Consider the following 18,156-nt stretch of genomic DNA (forward strand, 5'->3'; position numbering starts at 1 on the left):
GCTCTGCCTCGGCCGGCGTCGCTGTTTAGCCAATAACAAAATGCCGACGGGAAAAATGGACTCGATTCTTGATTTTTGGCTAAGGGAGTGCCCGCTGGAAGACAGGGACAGCTATATGGCTCAGTCTATCGTTATCTCTCTCTCTCTCTCTGTGACATTGATGTGCTCGTGGGCGTGGCTTAGCCGGGTGGTGAAATTGTGGTATAACAGTTTTGCGTTGAACGCAGCTCAATTTGTAAGTAGAATCATTTTTCGCACAGTGAAATTAAGGCGATCCTACCTGCTAAGCTGCGAAAAATAAAATGAAGACTTCGCTAAATGTAACTACCTATTTATATTTTGCACTCCCATAGCTTGTTGTATTTTCATATGTATGTTATCATTTATATTTCATTTTAATATCGTAGGTCCCAAAAATTTTCAGAAGTAATTCCAGCTAACATTTGGTAATGCTATATATTTCGGACCTTATTTTAATTCCAGTGGTCGAAATTTAAGTAACTATGTATATCATAAATCGCATTTTATCCTTTAAGTGCTTCTAGTAATTTGTCGAGTATTAAAAATGAGTCCCAAAAAACGCAGAAAAGTCTTTTTTTTTACATTTATTAAACACTATTCAGTGCCATTTTAATTTCTTCAGCAATAGCAAAAAAAAAAAATTGTTGAAAAAAAAGGCTTAAGTCTAGGCATTCAAAAATTATTTAGTAAAAAGTTCAAATTCACATTTAGATATCAATTGTTATTCGTAAGCTTAAAATATTTTGTAGTAAGAACAATCGTAGTGCTAAATTTGATTCCTAAGATTAAAATACTTGTACAAACTATCCATGACGTTGGGAGTTATTAATTGCTACTTACTCTATAAACTTATGCTTATTTATAAAATTTACTTTATTGATTTACTTGGCTGGCAACTCAATTAGTTCATAGCTTATCCTTAGTTTAAGTAATTCCATTCATTTTTTGACTTTTGGTTAGTGTAACTGCTAAATGAATATGCTTATGCTTATGAGTGAATTTGGGAGTATGTACAAAGTTAATGGGTTTAAGACTTTCTGGCCTGGTGCTAATATTATTCTGCAAATGGATTCGCGTCCTTTTCGCCTGCCCGATTGAATCAGAATCACCCGGCACGACAGACTTGGTTGAACCAGGTCCACTGCTCGGTTAGGAGATCATCTTTTGTGGCTTCTCGTGCTCTAGCTGCCCTACTGCGCTCCTGGATCCTTGGCCTCGCCTGGTTGAGGAACCTCTTTAATGGACTCCACCTTCGCCACAATTTTGAGGGCTGGACCCAGCTTCATGCCCATAGCGTTCACCAAATGGTTCTCCTTGAGCAGTAGCAGCGCTTGGCCGTCGATCTCCTGCTGTATAAAGTCGTCAACGTAGTCCTGACAACCAGGCAGTTCTCGGATAAAGTTGCTAACATCGTCTACACTCCAACTGCTGATTGGCGGACGATCCGTTCCATTCACTTCCGAAGACTTGGGCGCCGCGCCGGAAGTGACTACAGACAGCGGTGCAAGAGTTGGAAGTGCAACTTGCAATGGTGATCCTAGGGGCAATGCAAGAGGCGAAGACGCCGAAATAGCCGCTTGGACTGGCAGTGACTTTGGAGGCACTTCTGTTGAGGCTCCCAAAATAGAAAACGATTCTGAAAGCTTCGGGGTGGCCTCCGTCTGCATCTTCTCCTCAGCCATGGCTTCGTCCAGTTTGTCCACCAATGCCATGGCGTCCACCCCAACTATACCGCCTGTCCCCAGGCCGTTTGTCTCTCCTGCTCCACCTCCTCCGATGCCGTTCTTTGCCTGCCTGGAGCATCCCGGCGAGCAGTAGCGCTTCCGTTTGAGTTTTGCTTTGTGCTCCAACTTTCCACACTGCTCGCAAGCAACCATGTCCGAGCCTGGAGATGATGCTATTCCACTCAGCTTGATGTCCTCCTGCATGGTTGCCTTTTTCTCTGCGGAAAGGAAAGATACAATAAGATTGCGATTATGAATTGGTACTAGTAGTTTATACTCACTTGGCGGCTCATCGCTGACGTCTTTGTCTGCATATCGCTGTCTAGTGACGGGAAATGGTTCGTTGGCCTCCTGGATGATAAAGCCATCGATGACGTGAGTTAGGACGTTCGGCTTAATCATCGCCTTGGGGAGATCCTTCGATCCATTACTGATGCTCGACGTGGTGGTAGTGGTTGTGCTGGTACAACTTGTGGTAAAGGTACCAGAACTGGTGGTGGTTGTGGTAGCGGTTGAGCCAGCAGAGGTGCTGGCTGTCGTTCTGGCTACTCCAATGCCATTGGTGATCGTCGTCGTGGTAGAAGTTGATGTTGCGGACGTTAAACTGCCAGAGGTTGCCAATTTGGGCTCTTCTTTCCCACTGGCATTGGGAGTAGTGCTACTCGGTGGCTGCACTGCATTGCTTTGCTTACTGGTGGGAGTGGTAGCGCCCTTTGAAGGCGTGGAAGACCTATCCGATGCTTCTCCGTTGGACAGGGCTTCACTTGTGGAACTACTGGCTTCCACGGATGCGCTCACAGTGGCAGGGGTGGCGGATTTGGGGGTAGTGCAGGTGTCTTTCCCTGATACAGGCGTCTTGGGCGAAGCAATGGGCACAAGGGTCGCAGTGAGCCCTTTCGAAGGGGTCTCCTTTGTAGGAGTGGCTGGTGTGCTACCTCCTCCACTGCTACTAGCCGTGCTCAGGAGGACCAGCTGACCCGACGACGGAGTGACAGCGGTGCTGGTCACAGAAACAGTTACGGGCGGAGCAGTAGATATGTGACCCACAGTGGCATTCATCATCGAGGTCATGGCCAGAATGGGATTTGTGGTGGGTGTAAGTGAAGGTGGTCCCTGTGGCTGCTGTTGAGTTCCTCCAGCGATTGTGGCGCTGATTAGCTGCTGATGTTGCTGGACCTGAGCAGCTTGCGACTGAGCCTGTGCCTGCTGCAGACTGGCCACCGTACTGCTGGTGACCAAAGGAGTGCTGGTCTGGTTAGTAATTGTGACCACGCTGCTTGTAGGGGAGGACGAACTGCAAGCACTCGGCTTAGCTGTCTGAAAGATGGCGCTAGAGGCCGAGAGAGCTGCCTGCAGGGCACTAGAGGTAGCTATTCCGGCTGGCGTCGTTGTCGAAGAAACTGAGAAGGGCACGCTGCTTAGCTGCAGTTGCCCGGATTGGTGGTGCTGTTGCTGCTGCTGCTGTTGAGAAGTCGCTCCAGCCGACTGCTGCACTACAATCTGCTGGATAATATTCTGTTGCTGCTCTCGCTGCTGTTGTTGCTGTTGCGCTTGAGCCTGCACTTGGGCTTGAACCTGTGCCTGCGCCTGTTGCTGCAGTTGCTGCTGTATCAGTTGGTTGTGAAGTTGCTGCTGCTGCTGTTGCTGATGGGACGTGATGAACTGATTTGGCGCCACCTGAAGGATTTGCTGAGTGGCATTAGCGAGCGCCTGTTGATGCTGCGCCTGAGCTTGCGCAACTTGCTGCTGCTGCTCCCTTTGCTGTTGCTGAGCCTGCGCCACCGCCTGTTGTTGTTGCGCCACCGCTTGCTGTTGCTGGGCGTTAGCCTGCTGCTGCTGAGAGACCTGTTGCTGCTGTTGTTGCTGGGCCTGAACAGCCGCCTGTTGCTGCTGCATTTGAATGGCAGCAATCTGCTGTTGCAACATTTGTTGCTGTAGGATTTGCTGTTGTAACTGCTGTTTCTCAATCAGTTGTAGCTGTTGCTGCTTGTCCACTCCTGCCGTAGTGGCTGCGTGAAGGGTCTGTCCATTTTGTAGGGTGATGGGAGTGCCCGTTGTTCTCATCACAACCATTCTGAAAAAATTCGAAAATAAGTACTGGGACAAGGTCTGTTTAGACAGACAATACTCACTTGTTGCCTGCCGCATTGACCACCTGCTGGAAATTCGTCGCCTGTTGCTGCTGCTGCACGGTGGTCAGGTGACCTACCACCTTATTTTGTCCCGCGACCTGACCGATTTCGGTTTTCAGTGTGGATAAAGCGGGACGCACCGGCTGCTGCTTGTTGCGCATTTTGGCCTTCAGTAAGCTCTGGTTCTGTGCAGTCTGCGTGGATACGGAACTGGCCGGACGCACTTGAGTTCCATTGTGGGGCATTATCGGGGCTCCTGGCCGCTGCAGAGCTGCTGCAGTGAGTTGCTGCTGTTGTTGCTGCAACTGGGCAGTGGCCACCGCTAGTTGCTGCTGCTGCGTCTGGTTGGTAGTGCCAACCTGCTGCTGCTGCTTGGGGGCTAGTGCATCCAATTGGGTGCGTGCTTTAGCCGGTGTCTGCGTCACGTTGCACTGGATTATCTCTGTGGGAAGATAGTTAACTTTAGTATCTATCGGAAGGAATATGCGACAACATTCTTACGGTTTTGCTGGGTCTGCAAAGTCTGTGTCGCCGGTTGCTGTTGAATGAACATGCCTTGGGTCCCGTCTGCCTGGTTTCGCAGGATGATCTGGTTGGGGCCGAACGGCTGCAGTCCTGTCGCATTCTGTAAGAACCAGGGGATCTGCATTTGTTGCGCTTGGCCAGCGTTCAGGAGTTGGGCAGTCTGAACAGACTGTGCTCCCACACCGACTGGTAAAGTCGATTGCGAAACCTGAACGCACTGCTGAGTGGTTTGGGTGGTCTGCTGCTGCTGTTGCTGAACCTGCTGCACCTGCTGGGTCTGTGTAGACCCAGTGGATCCAGGACCCGTCGCCGCCTGGACTGCGCTACTGGTGGTGGTCACCTTCTGAACCACTTTCTGGGCCAGCTTGCCCTGCGCATCCACTCCCACCTTGGCCAGAGCAGCTGTAAGCTGTTGTTGCTGCTGGGTAAGCTGCTGCTGTTGCTGCTGGTTAAACTGTTGCTGCTGTTGGGTGAGTTGCTGTTGCTGCGCTGCGGCAGCCATCGACTGCAGCAGGTTCTGCTGCTGCTGTGGCGAAATGACGTTCATCGGTGAGAAGAGCACCGTCTGGGGCGATTGGTTGTGGTTTGTGGGAATGCAAGTGGCATAATTGCCGCCGGCGAATCCCGCTTGGCCACCGATCATTTGCTTGGCGTTTTGCGTCGTGGTGGTAAGCATCTGGGTGCCATTGCCTTGGAAGGGCTTACCGGCAGTGATCACCTGGATGGGCTGCTGACCGAGGCCGCCTGGATGCAACAGATTGCCTGACACAATCATTTGGGGGTACAGGAAGCTGGCGGATGGTTGCATCAGCTGCACCGTCCTTCCCTGCGTCCAATCCCCGCCAACTCCTCCGGTGGCCGCTGCCAGTTGCATTGGCGACATGGTGCTGATGGCTGTGGAGTGCTGCTGTTGCTGGCTTTGCTGCGAGTTGGCTGGACTAGCTGCTCCTCCGGTGCCGGCCGAGGCTGCTGCTCCACCACTGGCTTCCGACAGCTGCTGCTGCAGCTGCAACTGCTGCTGAACTTCCATAATGCTGGTCGCATGCTTTAGCTCAGTTCCACTGTTACTGGTCGTGTGCGTGGGAAACTCTTGCTTCACCTGAATAGCAGCGTATGGATTGCTCGCATAGAACTGCTGCAGCTGCTCAGGGGATATCTGCAGTGGCACCGTGGTGGTGGTGGCCACCTGCTGGCCGGGATTCTGCGCCTTCTCCAGCGTGAGGCTGGTGTGGCGGGCAATGGAGTTGCAATTAGTGTTGGGTGTGCTGGGTGCACTGGGCCTGTTTGGAGTGTTTGGGGTGTGGGTTTGCCTGCGGACCGTGGGCGGAGTTCCGTGCCGATGGCTTGTGGGGGTGACTGAGCCTGATCCTGATCCTGTTCCTGTTCCTGAAGTCGCCTGCTGCTGGGCAATGCCGGGATGCGGGGGGCTGCCCACATCGTATTTCTCGTCGAAGGTGATTCCCGCCTTCTGGGCGAGCGTTTCCAGGCACTTCAGTGGCCGCTCGAGCTGCTTCCCTCCCTGCTGTTGTTGCTGCTGCTGGTGCGAGTGTGTGTGCTGTGAGTTGTTGTTGTTGTTATTGTGGTTGTAGTTATGGTGGAGCGGCTTCTCGCGGATGTTGGAATTGTCCTTTAGGGGAAGAGTGCCTCCTGATAGAATCCCCTGGGATGCTGTGGTGCTCACTGGTGTGTTCGTATCGCTTTCTGTGTCCGCTCTGGGGATCGAAGAAAAGAAGTTTTGCGATCAGTAAACATTTGCTCAGCTAAGAAGAGCAATGTCATTTTTGACCACACCACACGCAAACAAACTGAAAAAACAGTGTTCCTAATGGCCTTCTCTTGTCCTAGCGTCAAACAATCGCAAGGCAATGCAAACACGTTGTCAGCATCCCCGTGCCGCCCCTGCTCCCCACCCTCCTCATGCAAAACAAGCTCTACAGCTGAAAAGGGGAATTGAACCAATAAAATGGTCAGTATTCTCGTATCTATGGAAGATTGAGTGTAAGTTTAAAGATACCAAATTTAAGTCATATAACTTTATCATTTCTACTAGCCGGGATGTTTTAAAAAAAGGCACTTCAATTTAACATTAAAAAATTACATTTAATGAACATGGGAAGCTAACAGAACAATGTGAAATTCGCTTTTTTAGTTTAAACAAATCTGGCTACTAAGTAAATAAAAAAAAATCTGGGTTCAGTCATTCGAAAAAGTGTGAGACAAATGCGGGAACTAGCAAACAGAATGGCTTTTATTTAATAATCATATTTACAATGTAAACAGAAAATATGACGTTTGACGTTGGCAGAAACAAACGCGGGAAAAGTAAATATGACACCAAAGTAATAAGTTTTCAGCATGCAGACCATCATAACGATCATCTTAAGTTTGGAATAATATCAAAACACCAGGTCAAGCCGGAAGATATGTCCAATGTATATTCACTTTGTAATTAACAATTTCGTACCCTGGTTTACTTTTAGGTAGAGATCCCGATTCCGATTCCGATCCCTATCCCTATCTTTATCCCAAAATGTTCGTTCTTTTTGTGGACCTTTTCCGAACCCGCCCCTTTCAGCGACAATGAACATTTGGCAAACTACGAAACGGACTTTCGCATTCAACGAAAGAAAAGAAAGGAGCAGGCTGACAGCCATCGCATTTCACATCGATCTTTATCTATGGGTTTTCGAATTTCCATGTGCAGCATCGTCGTCGCACTCGTTTTCCACGTTCGACAACAACAACCCGGAAAACTAATTTAGCCACGCAGCTGGCTCCGTTCGATATTATTGTAAAAGGGCAATAAAGCCGATGCGAATTGCAGGCGAAGTTCAAGGACCTTTCCATCGAAATGCTGAAAATGCTGACAGTTGGGAGCAACACGAGTTGGTTAGTGTTTCACACAGTTGCGCTCAAGCTAATAGGATTACAGTACTCGACATGTCAAGATAGTTTTTCTAGAAATAATTGGGTTTCATATGCAAGTGAACTAATATTACTTCCTGAATCGCAAGGAAGCTATTTTAACAGTTCTGTGACATAATTCAACTAATTTAATAAATGAGATCCAACTGCAGACGCCTGTCGTCAGGGTCCTATTTCATTGACCGCGGCTGTGATGCCCAGCAGGCCAAAGAGCCTGATCCCCACCCCTTTCCATCGCCCGCAAAGCCCGGCAGACCCATAAACAGCAAGAGCATAAAAAGCATGAGTGCAAAGAAGACAGAAAAAGGAGCGAAATGGGTTATAAAAGCCGGTAAAAGCATTTTGGCAACCCTCATGTCGCTGCTACCCCGTAAACCGTAAAAGAAAGGGGAATAAGGGGTGGGTGGTCCAGAGGGGTGGATTACTCGCCACTGGGTGGTGGGTGCGCGTGTGCAAGTGTGTGTAAGTTGAGCTCACGGCCGCACGCTGTGAAAAACCTCTTGAGAGAGAAAAGACTGGTTTCCAGTCGCCATGGAGTAGGGTACATATATTCGAGCTCGAGTGTACCGTACAACAGTCTGCTTGCAACGGGGGAAAGCAGTAGCGGTGGGAAAGGAATGATCAAAATGCGGGGCAACAAGCACACACACACTGCGAGGGGTGCGGGGGAGAGGTCGCGCTCAAATCAAACATCACCTCTAGTGGATTCGGGCGTGCAAAATGCGCGGGAGCGAGTGGGGGGGTCTTGACAGCCTATTGATTGATACACAAACGAGTTCTGCAATCAAAGAAGATGAAACAATGCGAGTGAACGAGATGAAGCTATAGGCAGCCCGCACACACTCACACAAACAAAGAGCGAGTGCGGTGTAGCGTAGGTGTAAACAGAGTTGTCAACTATTTTATTCTATTTATTTACAAAAACAATTGTGCTTTGAAACTAATTTTGATTTATTTAAATTTGTCTCTTGTCTGATAACAACTTACTTCGTGGTTGTTGCGTACTATAAAAGGTTTCTTTCCCACATACAATTTAAGTTTTTAAGTAAAATATAGCGTTCATTGAAAACACATTTGGTAAGAAATATAAAAAAAAAAACTCAATCATATTAAATCTTCGTTAAACCCAAAGCACATACGAAAGCATTAAAAAAACATCCACTTTCTTTTTTCTCAGATTCGTCACAACTGACAACCCTGGTTTGTTTATTTCGGCAGAGTGAAGCAAAATGAGAGAAAACCAGGGTTGCCGCAACAACATCAAAAACTGATACCTTTCGATATAGAACTTTTGTTTTCTTAATGTTGCTTTGATGTGCGAGAGGGAGGGTTGCACGGAGAGACGGGGAAATCAACCACCACCAGCCGACGCACACACACACAAATTCAAACACGGGCATGCATTGCGAAATTCGTTGTTAAAAATGCAACAACACAGCACAGCGGGGGGCGTGTGTCGGTTGGTTGAGAGAGGGGCGGAGGGCGACGGAGGGGAAACTCGTTTTGGGTTTCATGAATTTATTTTCTTTTCTTGGCCCGCCAGTCGAGCGCATTTTTTAATGACAGAGAGCACAGAATATCCACTCGCTGCATTTTTACAAGCATTATAATTAACGTGTCATCGAAATACGAAGAGATATAGAATCAATATCCAATGCTCAAGAGTAGATTAAACCCAGAATGATAAACAAAAAGCACAAGTGCAGGCAGTACAAAAGCAAAGTGATAAAATAAAACGAAACTAAACAAAAAATACCTTTTTTGCATAAACTTCAATGCACGACGATCCATTATTCAAAATAAAACAATATTTATAATAAATTAAAGGTATGCATGCGTCGGCTTAGGCGTTTTGTTTTCGGCGGCGGCTGCGGAGACAATCGTGGTTGTTGTTGCTTTAGTCGGCATGGCGCTTTCTTTTTGGTCCTCAGTTTATTCTCTTTTTGCTATACCGTATTATATTGTACATTAACAAACACGCACATATGTGAAGGCAATAAATATAAACATACAACAGGCAACAACAAACATATATGTATGTAACGTGGAACGCAAGACAACAAAAGTGCACAAAAACGAATACGAAAATCCGACAAAAGTCCCAGTGTCTCGTGTCTGTGTGTGTGTGTGTGTGCTTGCGTGTAAATGAGTGTTTCGTGCACGGGCAGTAGTAATTAGTACAACCTCCACTCACAGTCACTCCACTTCAACTTCTCCCCGCTGGCTGCAGGCTCTTTTCTTTTTCTCAGTGTAACGACTAAGCACCTGTGCACGCGATCTTACATAAAAATAGCTACAGCAACAACTCTAGGCACTTGTTTTAACTGCACTGCCTACGTCGCCAGCGACGGTTCGCCAGCAAGGGGTTCCACTGTGGCGCGGCATCACTTTTTATGTGCACATCTGCACTCGCTAATCAACAGCACCGTTAGCTCTTTTTGAAAAAAAATTAAACAAGGGTATCCAATGTGTGTGTCGCGTCGGCGCGTTTTTTTTTTTCCTCCGTTCAATACACATGCGATATGCGGTATGCGACACATACGACACCTCACCAACACGAACGCAGAGAAAGCAGAGCGCAAGAACCGCACGCCGCCAAGTTAAGTTTCAAACTGAACCGCGCGCCGCAGCGACAACTCTACTCTTCGCTCGGATCGGAAACAAAATGAGCGCATGTGTGCTGAATGTGCGTTGGTGTGCAGCTGGAACCGCTTCTCTCCTCTCAGATACCTTTGCGACTTATAACTTTTCTCTATACTGAAATGCATGGGTGCGAGAGCGACGCCACTAGGAGTGGCCCTGGCCAGATAGCGCGTGCGAGCGGGATGCCGTGCGTTCGCTTGGGGTTGGAATGAAACGGCAGCAGTTCGTTTGACAAAGCAAAAGCAAAACGAATAAAAAAAACAGGAATCGAGACTACAGCTGGCGGGCATGTGTGTGCGTACTCAACCACCCCGACTATGGGCCCCCTTCCGCTTCTGAAAACAAAAAATGGTCTAGTGACTCGACTATCAAATACCCATTTTCCATAAATCAAGCCCCGCTAATTTCGGTCGGAACTTTGAAAATAAAAACCATTATCAAGTATGTATTAGTATATTGATGGGTGCTGGCAACTAACACAAATTCCAGTTTAAGCCACGAACCCAGTATACCCATTTACTTTGTGGGTACCAGGTATGTACATACATAAATACCCACGAAGCCAGTTTTATGTGTGTACACTCGAATGTCTACCACCCGACACGACTACGGTTGTTGCTATACTTCATCTTCTTTTTTCGTTTCATCACAACCACCACCACTACCTGCCTACCTCTACCGCCTTTCTCCCTTCCTCTTTTTCGCATCGGATCGGATCGGCTTTACTTTATTATTAGTTGTGCTTGTCAGGAACAGACGGGTGTGTCGGTTGAGAAGGGGAGGGTAGCGTATGCGCAGAGGCAGAGCGAATGCTTATTCTCTCCACCCCAATGAACCGTGGTAAGCGATTCACTATTATTGGATTGCATTACAGTTGCAGTTTGAGAACCATGAGTACAGTGGTTCAATTTAATAGAGCAGATTAATTTGATAGCTGTCCAAAATTGTCATACATATGTAACAATTGTAATGTTATAATGTTTGCTGTTATAATTTTTGCTGTAATATAATTTTATAAAATACACTTAAATTTTGATTTGATTAATTAACTATTACATTTATAAAAGCTTTAAATTTCCATCACTCATGACCCACTGTGCCTGTCTTTGGCATTTCATTTTTCATTTTGTGTCAGCCTGTGTGTGTGTGCATACATCATTTGTAGTATGGGTGACTTGCTTTGGGCTCTTGTCGGTCTTCTCTCTTCCCACCCCTTCCAACAACAACGTCGTTGAGCCCCACAAATGTTCATCATTGCGATTAGCTTTTTGTTAGCTTGGCTCGTCTCGTCTCGTTTCCTTTTCTTTTTGCTGCCGCCATATTATTTTTATGCTTGTTAAGTGCTTTTGCTCTCTCTCGCTCTGTGCTTTGCTTGGTTTGTTCTCATTTGATATGTGTGCATGCTCGTTTTTTTCTGAGCTTTTTTCTATTAGTTGCGGACCTCCTCCTTCGCCGTTGTTTCCCTCTTTCGCCTCTTCCTCGCACGCTCAACTGTACAAGAAGCCGAGCATGCGCTCTTCTTCTTGCCATTCATTAATTGCCTCCAACTTATTGCGCGTTGTTTTTGGGGCGCATGGGGCGTGAGCGAGAGAGCCGATATTTGCATTTCGAAAAAATGACAAATGCTTAATGAGCGTAAATTGCTGCGCGTGCTTTTCTCACATTGCCTCTCGCTCTGGCTAGTTGACGCGGTCGTTCATCCCTCTCGCTCACACCCTTGCTGTAATAAAAACTTAAACGAACCTGTTGTTGTACTTGTGTGGTTGTTGTCGCTGGCAATTGTCAGAACTACCTACACCATTTTTGTTGGCATTTTCGACGGGTGTGCATGCGGATGTGATAACCAAAGTGGGTTGTTGTTGTAGCGCTTGTTGCAATCGTAATGAAGTCTTCCAGAGGTTTTGAGGCGTGGCCAGAAATGAAAATGGATCGCCAAGGGATCACCACCGAAATAAGTGGGAGTAGAAATTTCATTCAACTTTGATTTTTGTTCGTACCTTTGTTTTATGATATCAATTTCAGATTTTCAACCTGGTAATTAAAAAAAAAAAACTAAATCATGTCGGAACTAGATACTCTGATATTTTAAAATATAGGTGCTCGTGTCACGTTTTTTAAATTTTGAAATTATGTGAACACTTTTATAATGATTAAAAGACTCAATGTGTGGTGCATTTTATTTATTAGCGCTCTTATTGCTGATTATTCGAATCCCGAATGCCTTTCATTCTCCAACAGCCCATACTTCCTTTATTATCGATCATTCTCCATTATTAATAACTCACCCCTGCGCATGGCACACATTTGCCATTGTACTGTCCAATCTGCTAATTGACCTGTCAACTCTGTGCAGCGAAAACAGGAAGTCCTCGAGTTTAGCTCGAAGTTTCTAGTGGATGAAATGTTGAGGAGGTCCTTTGGGTCCTTAAGTCGTGACAGTGCAGTATTATCCAAATTGGAATGCGCCCATCTCTGGCGATGCATTGTTGATGTAATTATTGATCAAGCAATAACTTAAGATTATTGATTAAGATATTATTAAGATTAAGATGTTTAATATATATAAACAATAAATAGTTGTGCTAGAAGGAAGGGTTAACAGTTTTTAAATTCCACCCGAACCATTGTGCACCTTTTAAAACAATAATAAATATAAGCAACTATTTAATCTTTAATTAGCTTTGCAATTCAAGGCAAAGAAGCCTTTTTTGCATTCAATACCCCAATATATTAAAAAAAAACCTATCGAAACTGTACCAAGAGCCGGATCCTTAAAAAGCAGGAAACTACGTGAAAGGGTTGAATCCTGCCACACTTGCCCTTCCACGCGACCTTTGGACCCAACCCACCCTCTTCCACCATTTTCCGTGGCCTGTGCAAACCGATTTCCCAAGCAAACATTAAACAATTACCCTCAAAAGGAGATCCATTCCGATGTCCCAAGGGGTGTGCGGAATACCACCCTGAAGATCATTAGGGGTGTGAACGAGCCGTTGGAATTCCTGAAAAATGCAGCGGGAGCCAAATAGGACTATTCGCCCTTTTAATTGTCTTCTAATCATGTCCTCGTTATGTTATCTATTAAACTACAGTTAAAGTGTACTTTTTTTCTCGCCGTCGATTTTCAAACAGAGAATATTTTGTTAGCAAAGAGTTGAGTGGCTTTATCTTTTGGCCTTGTTTTAATTACATTTAATTTACATTTAACATAAAAACATTTATGTTATAATTTAAATTTAAATTGGAAGAAAATATTATTTCAATGGTATTCAATGTGGGATGAATCCCTCATTCGGTACTCACAAGTATTTAGGAAATAAGCCTTAAGAAGCTATCGTAAGAAGTCCGATGGACCTAAGCAAAATAAATTGATGTATTAAGATCATAAATGGCACCCAACAATCCAATAGAGACACTTAACTTAACTTAACGCTTTTCGGAATGGTGACACACAAATTAATTGAAATACACCCATTTTTGCTTTGTTTGCTGGAGGCACATACGTCCTCCATTTCAGATTCAGATACAGACTGAAATATGTAGGCTGTAAATTTTAGGTTATAAGCCATCGTTATAGGGACTTTATTAATACCCAAATAAATTTTGGGACTGAACTCACGAATTACAAATCATCTACAAGTGCATGAGAATTCTATCTTCTCCATTTTTCTTTGGGTACAACAATAAGGTAGATATTATTGTGGAAGTCGCTGCTAATTGGCAGCACAAAATGCCGACGGAAGATCGAAACGAATAAAAAAAATGGGCACACCACCGAAAGAGGTTTTTTATGGGGTGCAACAAAGATAGCACCATGGTGCCGCCTGCGAGGGAGAAAGGGATAGAGACAAGCTGGCTGTTTAGTGGTTCAGTGGGCGTGGCCTACGCGTGTGTGGTGAATTCAAGTGGCTGTATAACAGTTGTTATGCGGAATGAAATCCGTACTAGTTTTAAATAACAAACTTGCAATTTTATGAAGAAATGTTTGAAAATTTATATTAAATATGCTTATATTATTAAACTAACTCTAGCGATTGTATAAACATGTTAAAACTCCCAATCCTACAGAATGTGTAGGAACCGGATATATTCATGCAAGGAGGCTACATTTTAAAAAGCGACAAAGACAAACTAAGGCATACAAAAAACACAGAAATAATAAAAGTAGCAGATAGTAATTGTATCTCAAAAACCATAAAAATTTACTTCCTTCTTTCACAAGCCATCAAGATTTTGTTTGTGGTTAAATTGAGTAATTGAATTGATAGAAATAACATTCTTACAATAACATTGAATTTGTATTAGTTCATTGTGTTATTTCCCTCAAAAAATGCCTATTTGTAAAAAGAAACGGTAAAAGAACAAATCGTTCCCCGATATGAACTATTTGAATATCTGCGAAGCCACTGTAGATTACTTACTCTTCTTCTCTCTGAAAGCTCAGTGCGCTCTCTCTCTCTCTCCAGGGGAGCTTTTGCTCAGCGATCATATGGTTTTTTTTTTGGGGGGGCTTGTGGTTCATGGTATCTCTTAACTAATGCTCATCTGTTTCGTTTTTGCGTTTCGAATTTTAGTTGCGGTTTGTTGTGATCCCGGTTTGCACGCTGCTCTGGAGGACAGCTTCTCGCAGTGACTTATGGATGAAAGTAGTGTCCGGACCTCGACGTGAACACCATCCCATTCGTGAATTAACCTTGTAAGTTCAGTTCCGAGCTCCGATCAATATGCTTTCCAGCGCTTGTAGGTTAGCTTCTCTTTCGGGTTTTCCATTTTCCAGTGAGAGAACTCTGGCGCGTGCGGCTCTCCCGTTCTCTTGTGTGTGCATGAAGAAAGGATTCCAATTAATCCTTTTAGTAACTGCAGTGACACATCTGCCATTCGTTTTCCAACCGGTTCACATTCGTATGCAGATGCTGATATTGTTTTCGCGCTTATCAGCTACCTGTTAGCCCAGTGTGGCTGTTTGTTTTGCTTGTTTATAGACAACACGCGTTCGCACCACAGACACACACAAAAAAGCTCGAAACTCTTGACGTAATGAAACAAACACGACACAAATACAGATAAAGAGGGGCAGAGATAGAGATAGAGAGTGAATAACACAAATCTCAAGATTACGAGGGATGGGCGTTGTAATTAACCCGCTATCAGATTTTATATGTGTAATTAAAGTATTTCGATTTCATGGGTAAATACTATTTCATTTAAATATGTTAAAGATAGGCAGTTTTTTGGAGGTGTTAGAAATTGTATTTCTGTGAAAACAAAACTTTCGTATGCGCAGCTTCTGTTATATAACTGCTGCAGTATTGTACTAGGATCTAATTGATCTTAAAAATGTATTAATCAATTAATCAAAACGATTCGGTGCGAAATGGGAATGCATTTCGGCACGGAGGCTAATCCACCGTGACCGGGTGGTGAAAATCCTTCAGGCATCTCTATTCATACATATACCCGGATCCGTATCTGTATTTGTATCTGCTTATGTATCTCTTTCCACTGTGGCCCCGAGCCAAATTGCTTTATGACCGTTTCTGTCCAGGGATCTACCTGCCGGCGATAATCTGTGTGGCCTCATAAAGATCTTGACTCCACGGATCGTGGATTGCACTTTTCAAACCAGACCAAATCCAGACCGAATCCAGAACAGTGTGTGTGTGTGTGCGTGGTCCATAAAAAATATGCTAATTTCGCATGCACGCGCAGAGTCGGACCGACTGATAACGTCGCCATATATAGTAATATAGGTTTAGAGCCCGAAAGGTCTAGTGGAAAAATTCGGTTTCCTGGGGTCCCTGCAATCAGTGAGATATAGTCCGCGGTGAGGAGAAGATTGCGTCCACAACCCCCTCGAGTGGATGAATGGTGGCGTGATAACGTGATAAGCTCGGGGATGCCCGAAGTCCGGCAGTTTGGCATTGCGTCTAATCAAAGTCAGTCGGCTAATCGAGCCGTTCAATAGACCCCCCACCAAATCCAATTCATATATCCAATAATATCTTCTTATTCAATATATCTTCTTTCGCATTAAAACGATTAATATCAAGTAAAGAATTTTTTATTAACCAAAATTATTCAGGAAGTGCTCATCGAGTTCTTCATTTCAGTGACATACATATAACAATTGCGACATATAACAGACACACGTAGTCCTTTCCGCAACCAACCTCCACGATGAGATTCCAGCAGCTCCTGCATGTGCGCAGATTGGCCAGCGCCGGTGCCACCACCTTGATGAGGCGGCCTATCACCACCACCACCACCACCAGTCGCACCGTCCTGCCCGCCACCCACCCCGCTTTCGCAACCACTGTGCGCACAATGGCGGGCAGCGGTGCTCCGATCCCGGAGCTCACCGAGGTAGGTGGTCCTGCGGCGAGTTGTCCGCTGATGCAATAACTGTATAACTGATGCAACCCGCGTTTCAGATCACCGACAACGTGCAGCGCGGCAACTACGCCACTCTGACCGACAAGGATGTGGCGCACTTCGAGCAGCTCCTGGGCAAGAACTTTGTGCTCACCGAAGATCTGGAGGGATACAACATCTGCTTCCTTAAAAGGATTCGAGGTAGGTGGTTCTCCTGGTGGTCCTTCTGGTCGACTGATAACGGGTCTCCAATGAATTTCTATACGTATCCCCTCAACCAGGCAACAGCAAGTTGGTGCTTAAGCCTGGAAGCACGGCGGAGGTGGCCGCCATCCTGAAGTACTGCAACGAGCGCCGCCTGGCGGTGGTGCCCCAGGGCGGAAACACGGGCCTCGTGGGCGGATCCGTGCCGATCTGTGACGAGATTGTGCTGTCGCTGGCGCGCCTCAACAAGGTGCTGTCCGTGGACGAGGTCACCGGCATTGCCGTCGTGGAGGCGGGCTGCATTCTGGAGAACTTCGATCAGAGGGCCAGGGAGGTGGGCTTGACAGTGCCACTGGACCTGGGCGCCAAGGCCAGCTGCCACATCGGTGGCAATGTGTCCACCAATGCGGGCGGAGTGCGTGTGGTGCGCTACGGCAATCTGCACGGATCCGTTTTGGGCGTGGAGGCGGTGCTGGCCACCGGTCAGGTGCTGGACCTCATGTCCAACTTCAAGAAGGACAACACGGGCTACCACATGAAGCACTTGTTCATAGGATCCGAGGGCACTCTGGGCGTCGTCACGAAGCTCTCGATGCTCTGTCCCCATTCCTCGCGAGCGGTGAACGTGGCCTTCATCGGCCTGAACTCCTTCGACGATGTGCTGAAGACTTTCGTCAGTGCCAAACGGAATCTGGGCGAGATCCTCAGCTCCTGTGAGCTGATCGACGAGCGGGCCTTGAACACCGCTCTCCAGCAGTTCAAGTTCCTCAAGTGAGTTGCGCCGACTTTGTCTTCTCGGAGCGTTACCAATCCTGTTCACACATATTCCCAATAGCTCCCCCATCTCGGGCTTTCCCTTCTACATGCTGATCGAGACCTCGGGCAGCAACGGCGACCACGACGAGGAGAAGATAAACCAGTTCATTGGCGACGGCATGGAGCGCGGCGAGATCCAGGATGGCACCGTCACCGGCGATCCCGGCAAGGTACAGGAGATCTGGAAGATCCGCGAAATGGTGCCGCTGGGCCTGATCGAGAAGAGCTTCTGCTTCAAGTACGACATCTCACTGCCTCTGCGCGACTTCTACAACATTGTGGACGTGATGCGGGAGAGGTGCGGTCCTTTGGCCACAGTGGTCTGTGGATACGGCCACCTGGGGGACTCCAATCTGCACCTGAACGTGTCCTGCGAGGAGTTCAACGACGAGATCTACAAGCGGGTCGAACCCTTCGTCTACGAGTACACCTCCAAGCTGAAGGGCAGCATTAGTGCGGAGCATGGCATTGGCTTCCTGAAGAAGGACTACCTGCACTACTCCAAGGACCCGGTGGCCATTGGCTACATGCGCGAGATGAAGAAGCTGCTGGACCCCAACAGCATCCTCAATCCCTACAAGGTGCTCAACTGAAGGCTCAGTTAGAAGCCTTAGGTTTGTTTTTTTTTTTTTTCGTTTGTGTAATTTGTATAACCTATAACCTATAATACATGAATTGCTTTAAAAGTGACTTCTAAACTTGTGCAGTTGGTAGTACCTATGTTTAAAAGGACGGACAACCGAAGTCTCAATAACTGCTTATAAAATAAACCGAGAAACACGGTCACTTAGGTG

At 46.4% G+C, this 18,156-nt stretch overlaps 2 protein-coding genes across 7 annotated transcripts; one reads left to right on the forward strand and one right to left on the reverse strand.

The window, feature by feature from the left end:
* Positions 1 to 601: 601 nt before the first annotated feature.
* On the reverse strand, positions 602 to 10,181 carry LOC6555623 (polyhomeotic-proximal chromatin protein). Of its 6 annotated transcripts, XM_026981653.1 has the most exons (6): positions 9,512 to 10,038; positions 9,084 to 9,273; positions 4,379 to 6,114; positions 3,878 to 4,319; positions 2,027 to 3,819; positions 602 to 1,963 (listed from the first exon to the last, which is right to left on the reverse strand). In XM_026981653.1, the coding sequence occupies exons 2-6, from the start codon at positions 9,116 to 9,118 to the stop codon at positions 1,212 to 1,214; spliced, it is 4,758 nt and encodes a 1,585-aa protein (XP_026837454.1). In that variant the 5' UTR covers positions 9,119 to 9,273; positions 9,512 to 10,038; the 3' UTR covers positions 602 to 1,211. The 6 variants fall into 6 exon arrangements, 5 of the variants coding, with proteins under 5 accessions (XP_026837454.1, XP_026837458.1, XP_026837457.1 ...); XM_026981657.1 differs by lacking the exon at positions 9,084 to 9,273 and having other exon boundaries at positions 9,870 to 10,039; XM_026981656.1 differs by lacking the exon at positions 9,084 to 9,273 and having other exon boundaries at positions 9,611 to 10,037.
* Positions 10,182 to 14,478: 4,297 nt separating this feature from the next.
* On the forward strand, positions 14,479 to 18,148 carry LOC6555624 (D-2-hydroxyglutarate dehydrogenase, mitochondrial). Its single transcript, XM_001982566.3, has 5 exons — positions 14,479 to 14,666; positions 16,081 to 16,333; positions 16,402 to 16,543; positions 16,624 to 17,317; positions 17,382 to 18,148. Exons 2-5 carry the CDS (start codon positions 16,148 to 16,150, stop codon positions 17,953 to 17,955), a joined length of 1,596 nt encoding a protein of 531 aa, XP_001982602.1. The 5' UTR covers positions 14,479 to 14,666; positions 16,081 to 16,147; the 3' UTR covers positions 17,956 to 18,148.
* The last annotated feature ends 8 nt before the right edge of the window (positions 18,149 to 18,156 follow it).

Source organism: Drosophila erecta, unplaced genomic scaffold, assembly GCF_003286155.1.
Source record: "Drosophila erecta strain 14021-0224.00,06,07 unplaced genomic scaffold, DereRS2 tig00000126-arrow-pilon, whole genome shotgun sequence".
Lineage (NCBI taxonomy): Eukaryota > Metazoa > Arthropoda > Insecta > Diptera > Drosophilidae > Drosophila > Drosophila erecta.

Coding starts and splice junctions, on each gene's coding strand:
- LOC6555623 (XM_026981653.1), bottom strand. CDS start 9,118: ATGGATCGTCGTGCATTGAAGTTTATGCAAAAAAG. Junction 3,820..3,877: donor GTCAATGCGGCAGGCAACAA/GTGAGTATTGTC, acceptor GAATTTTTTCAG/AATGGTTGTGATGAGAACAA. Junction 1,964..2,026: donor CGTCAGCGATGAGCCGCCAA/GTGAGTATAAAC, acceptor TCCTTTCCGCAG/AGAAAAAGGCAACCATGCAG.
- LOC6555624 (XM_001982566.3), top strand. CDS start 16,148: ATGAGATTCCAGCAGCTCCTGCATGTGCGCAGATTGGCCAGCGCCGGT. Junction 16,544..16,623: donor CTTCCTTAAAAGGATTCGAG/GTAGGTGGTTCT, acceptor CCCCTCAACCAG/GCAACAGCAAGTTGGTGCTT. Junction 17,318..17,381: donor CAGCAGTTCAAGTTCCTCAA/GTGAGTTGCGCC, acceptor TATTCCCAATAG/CTCCCCCATCTCGGGCTTTC.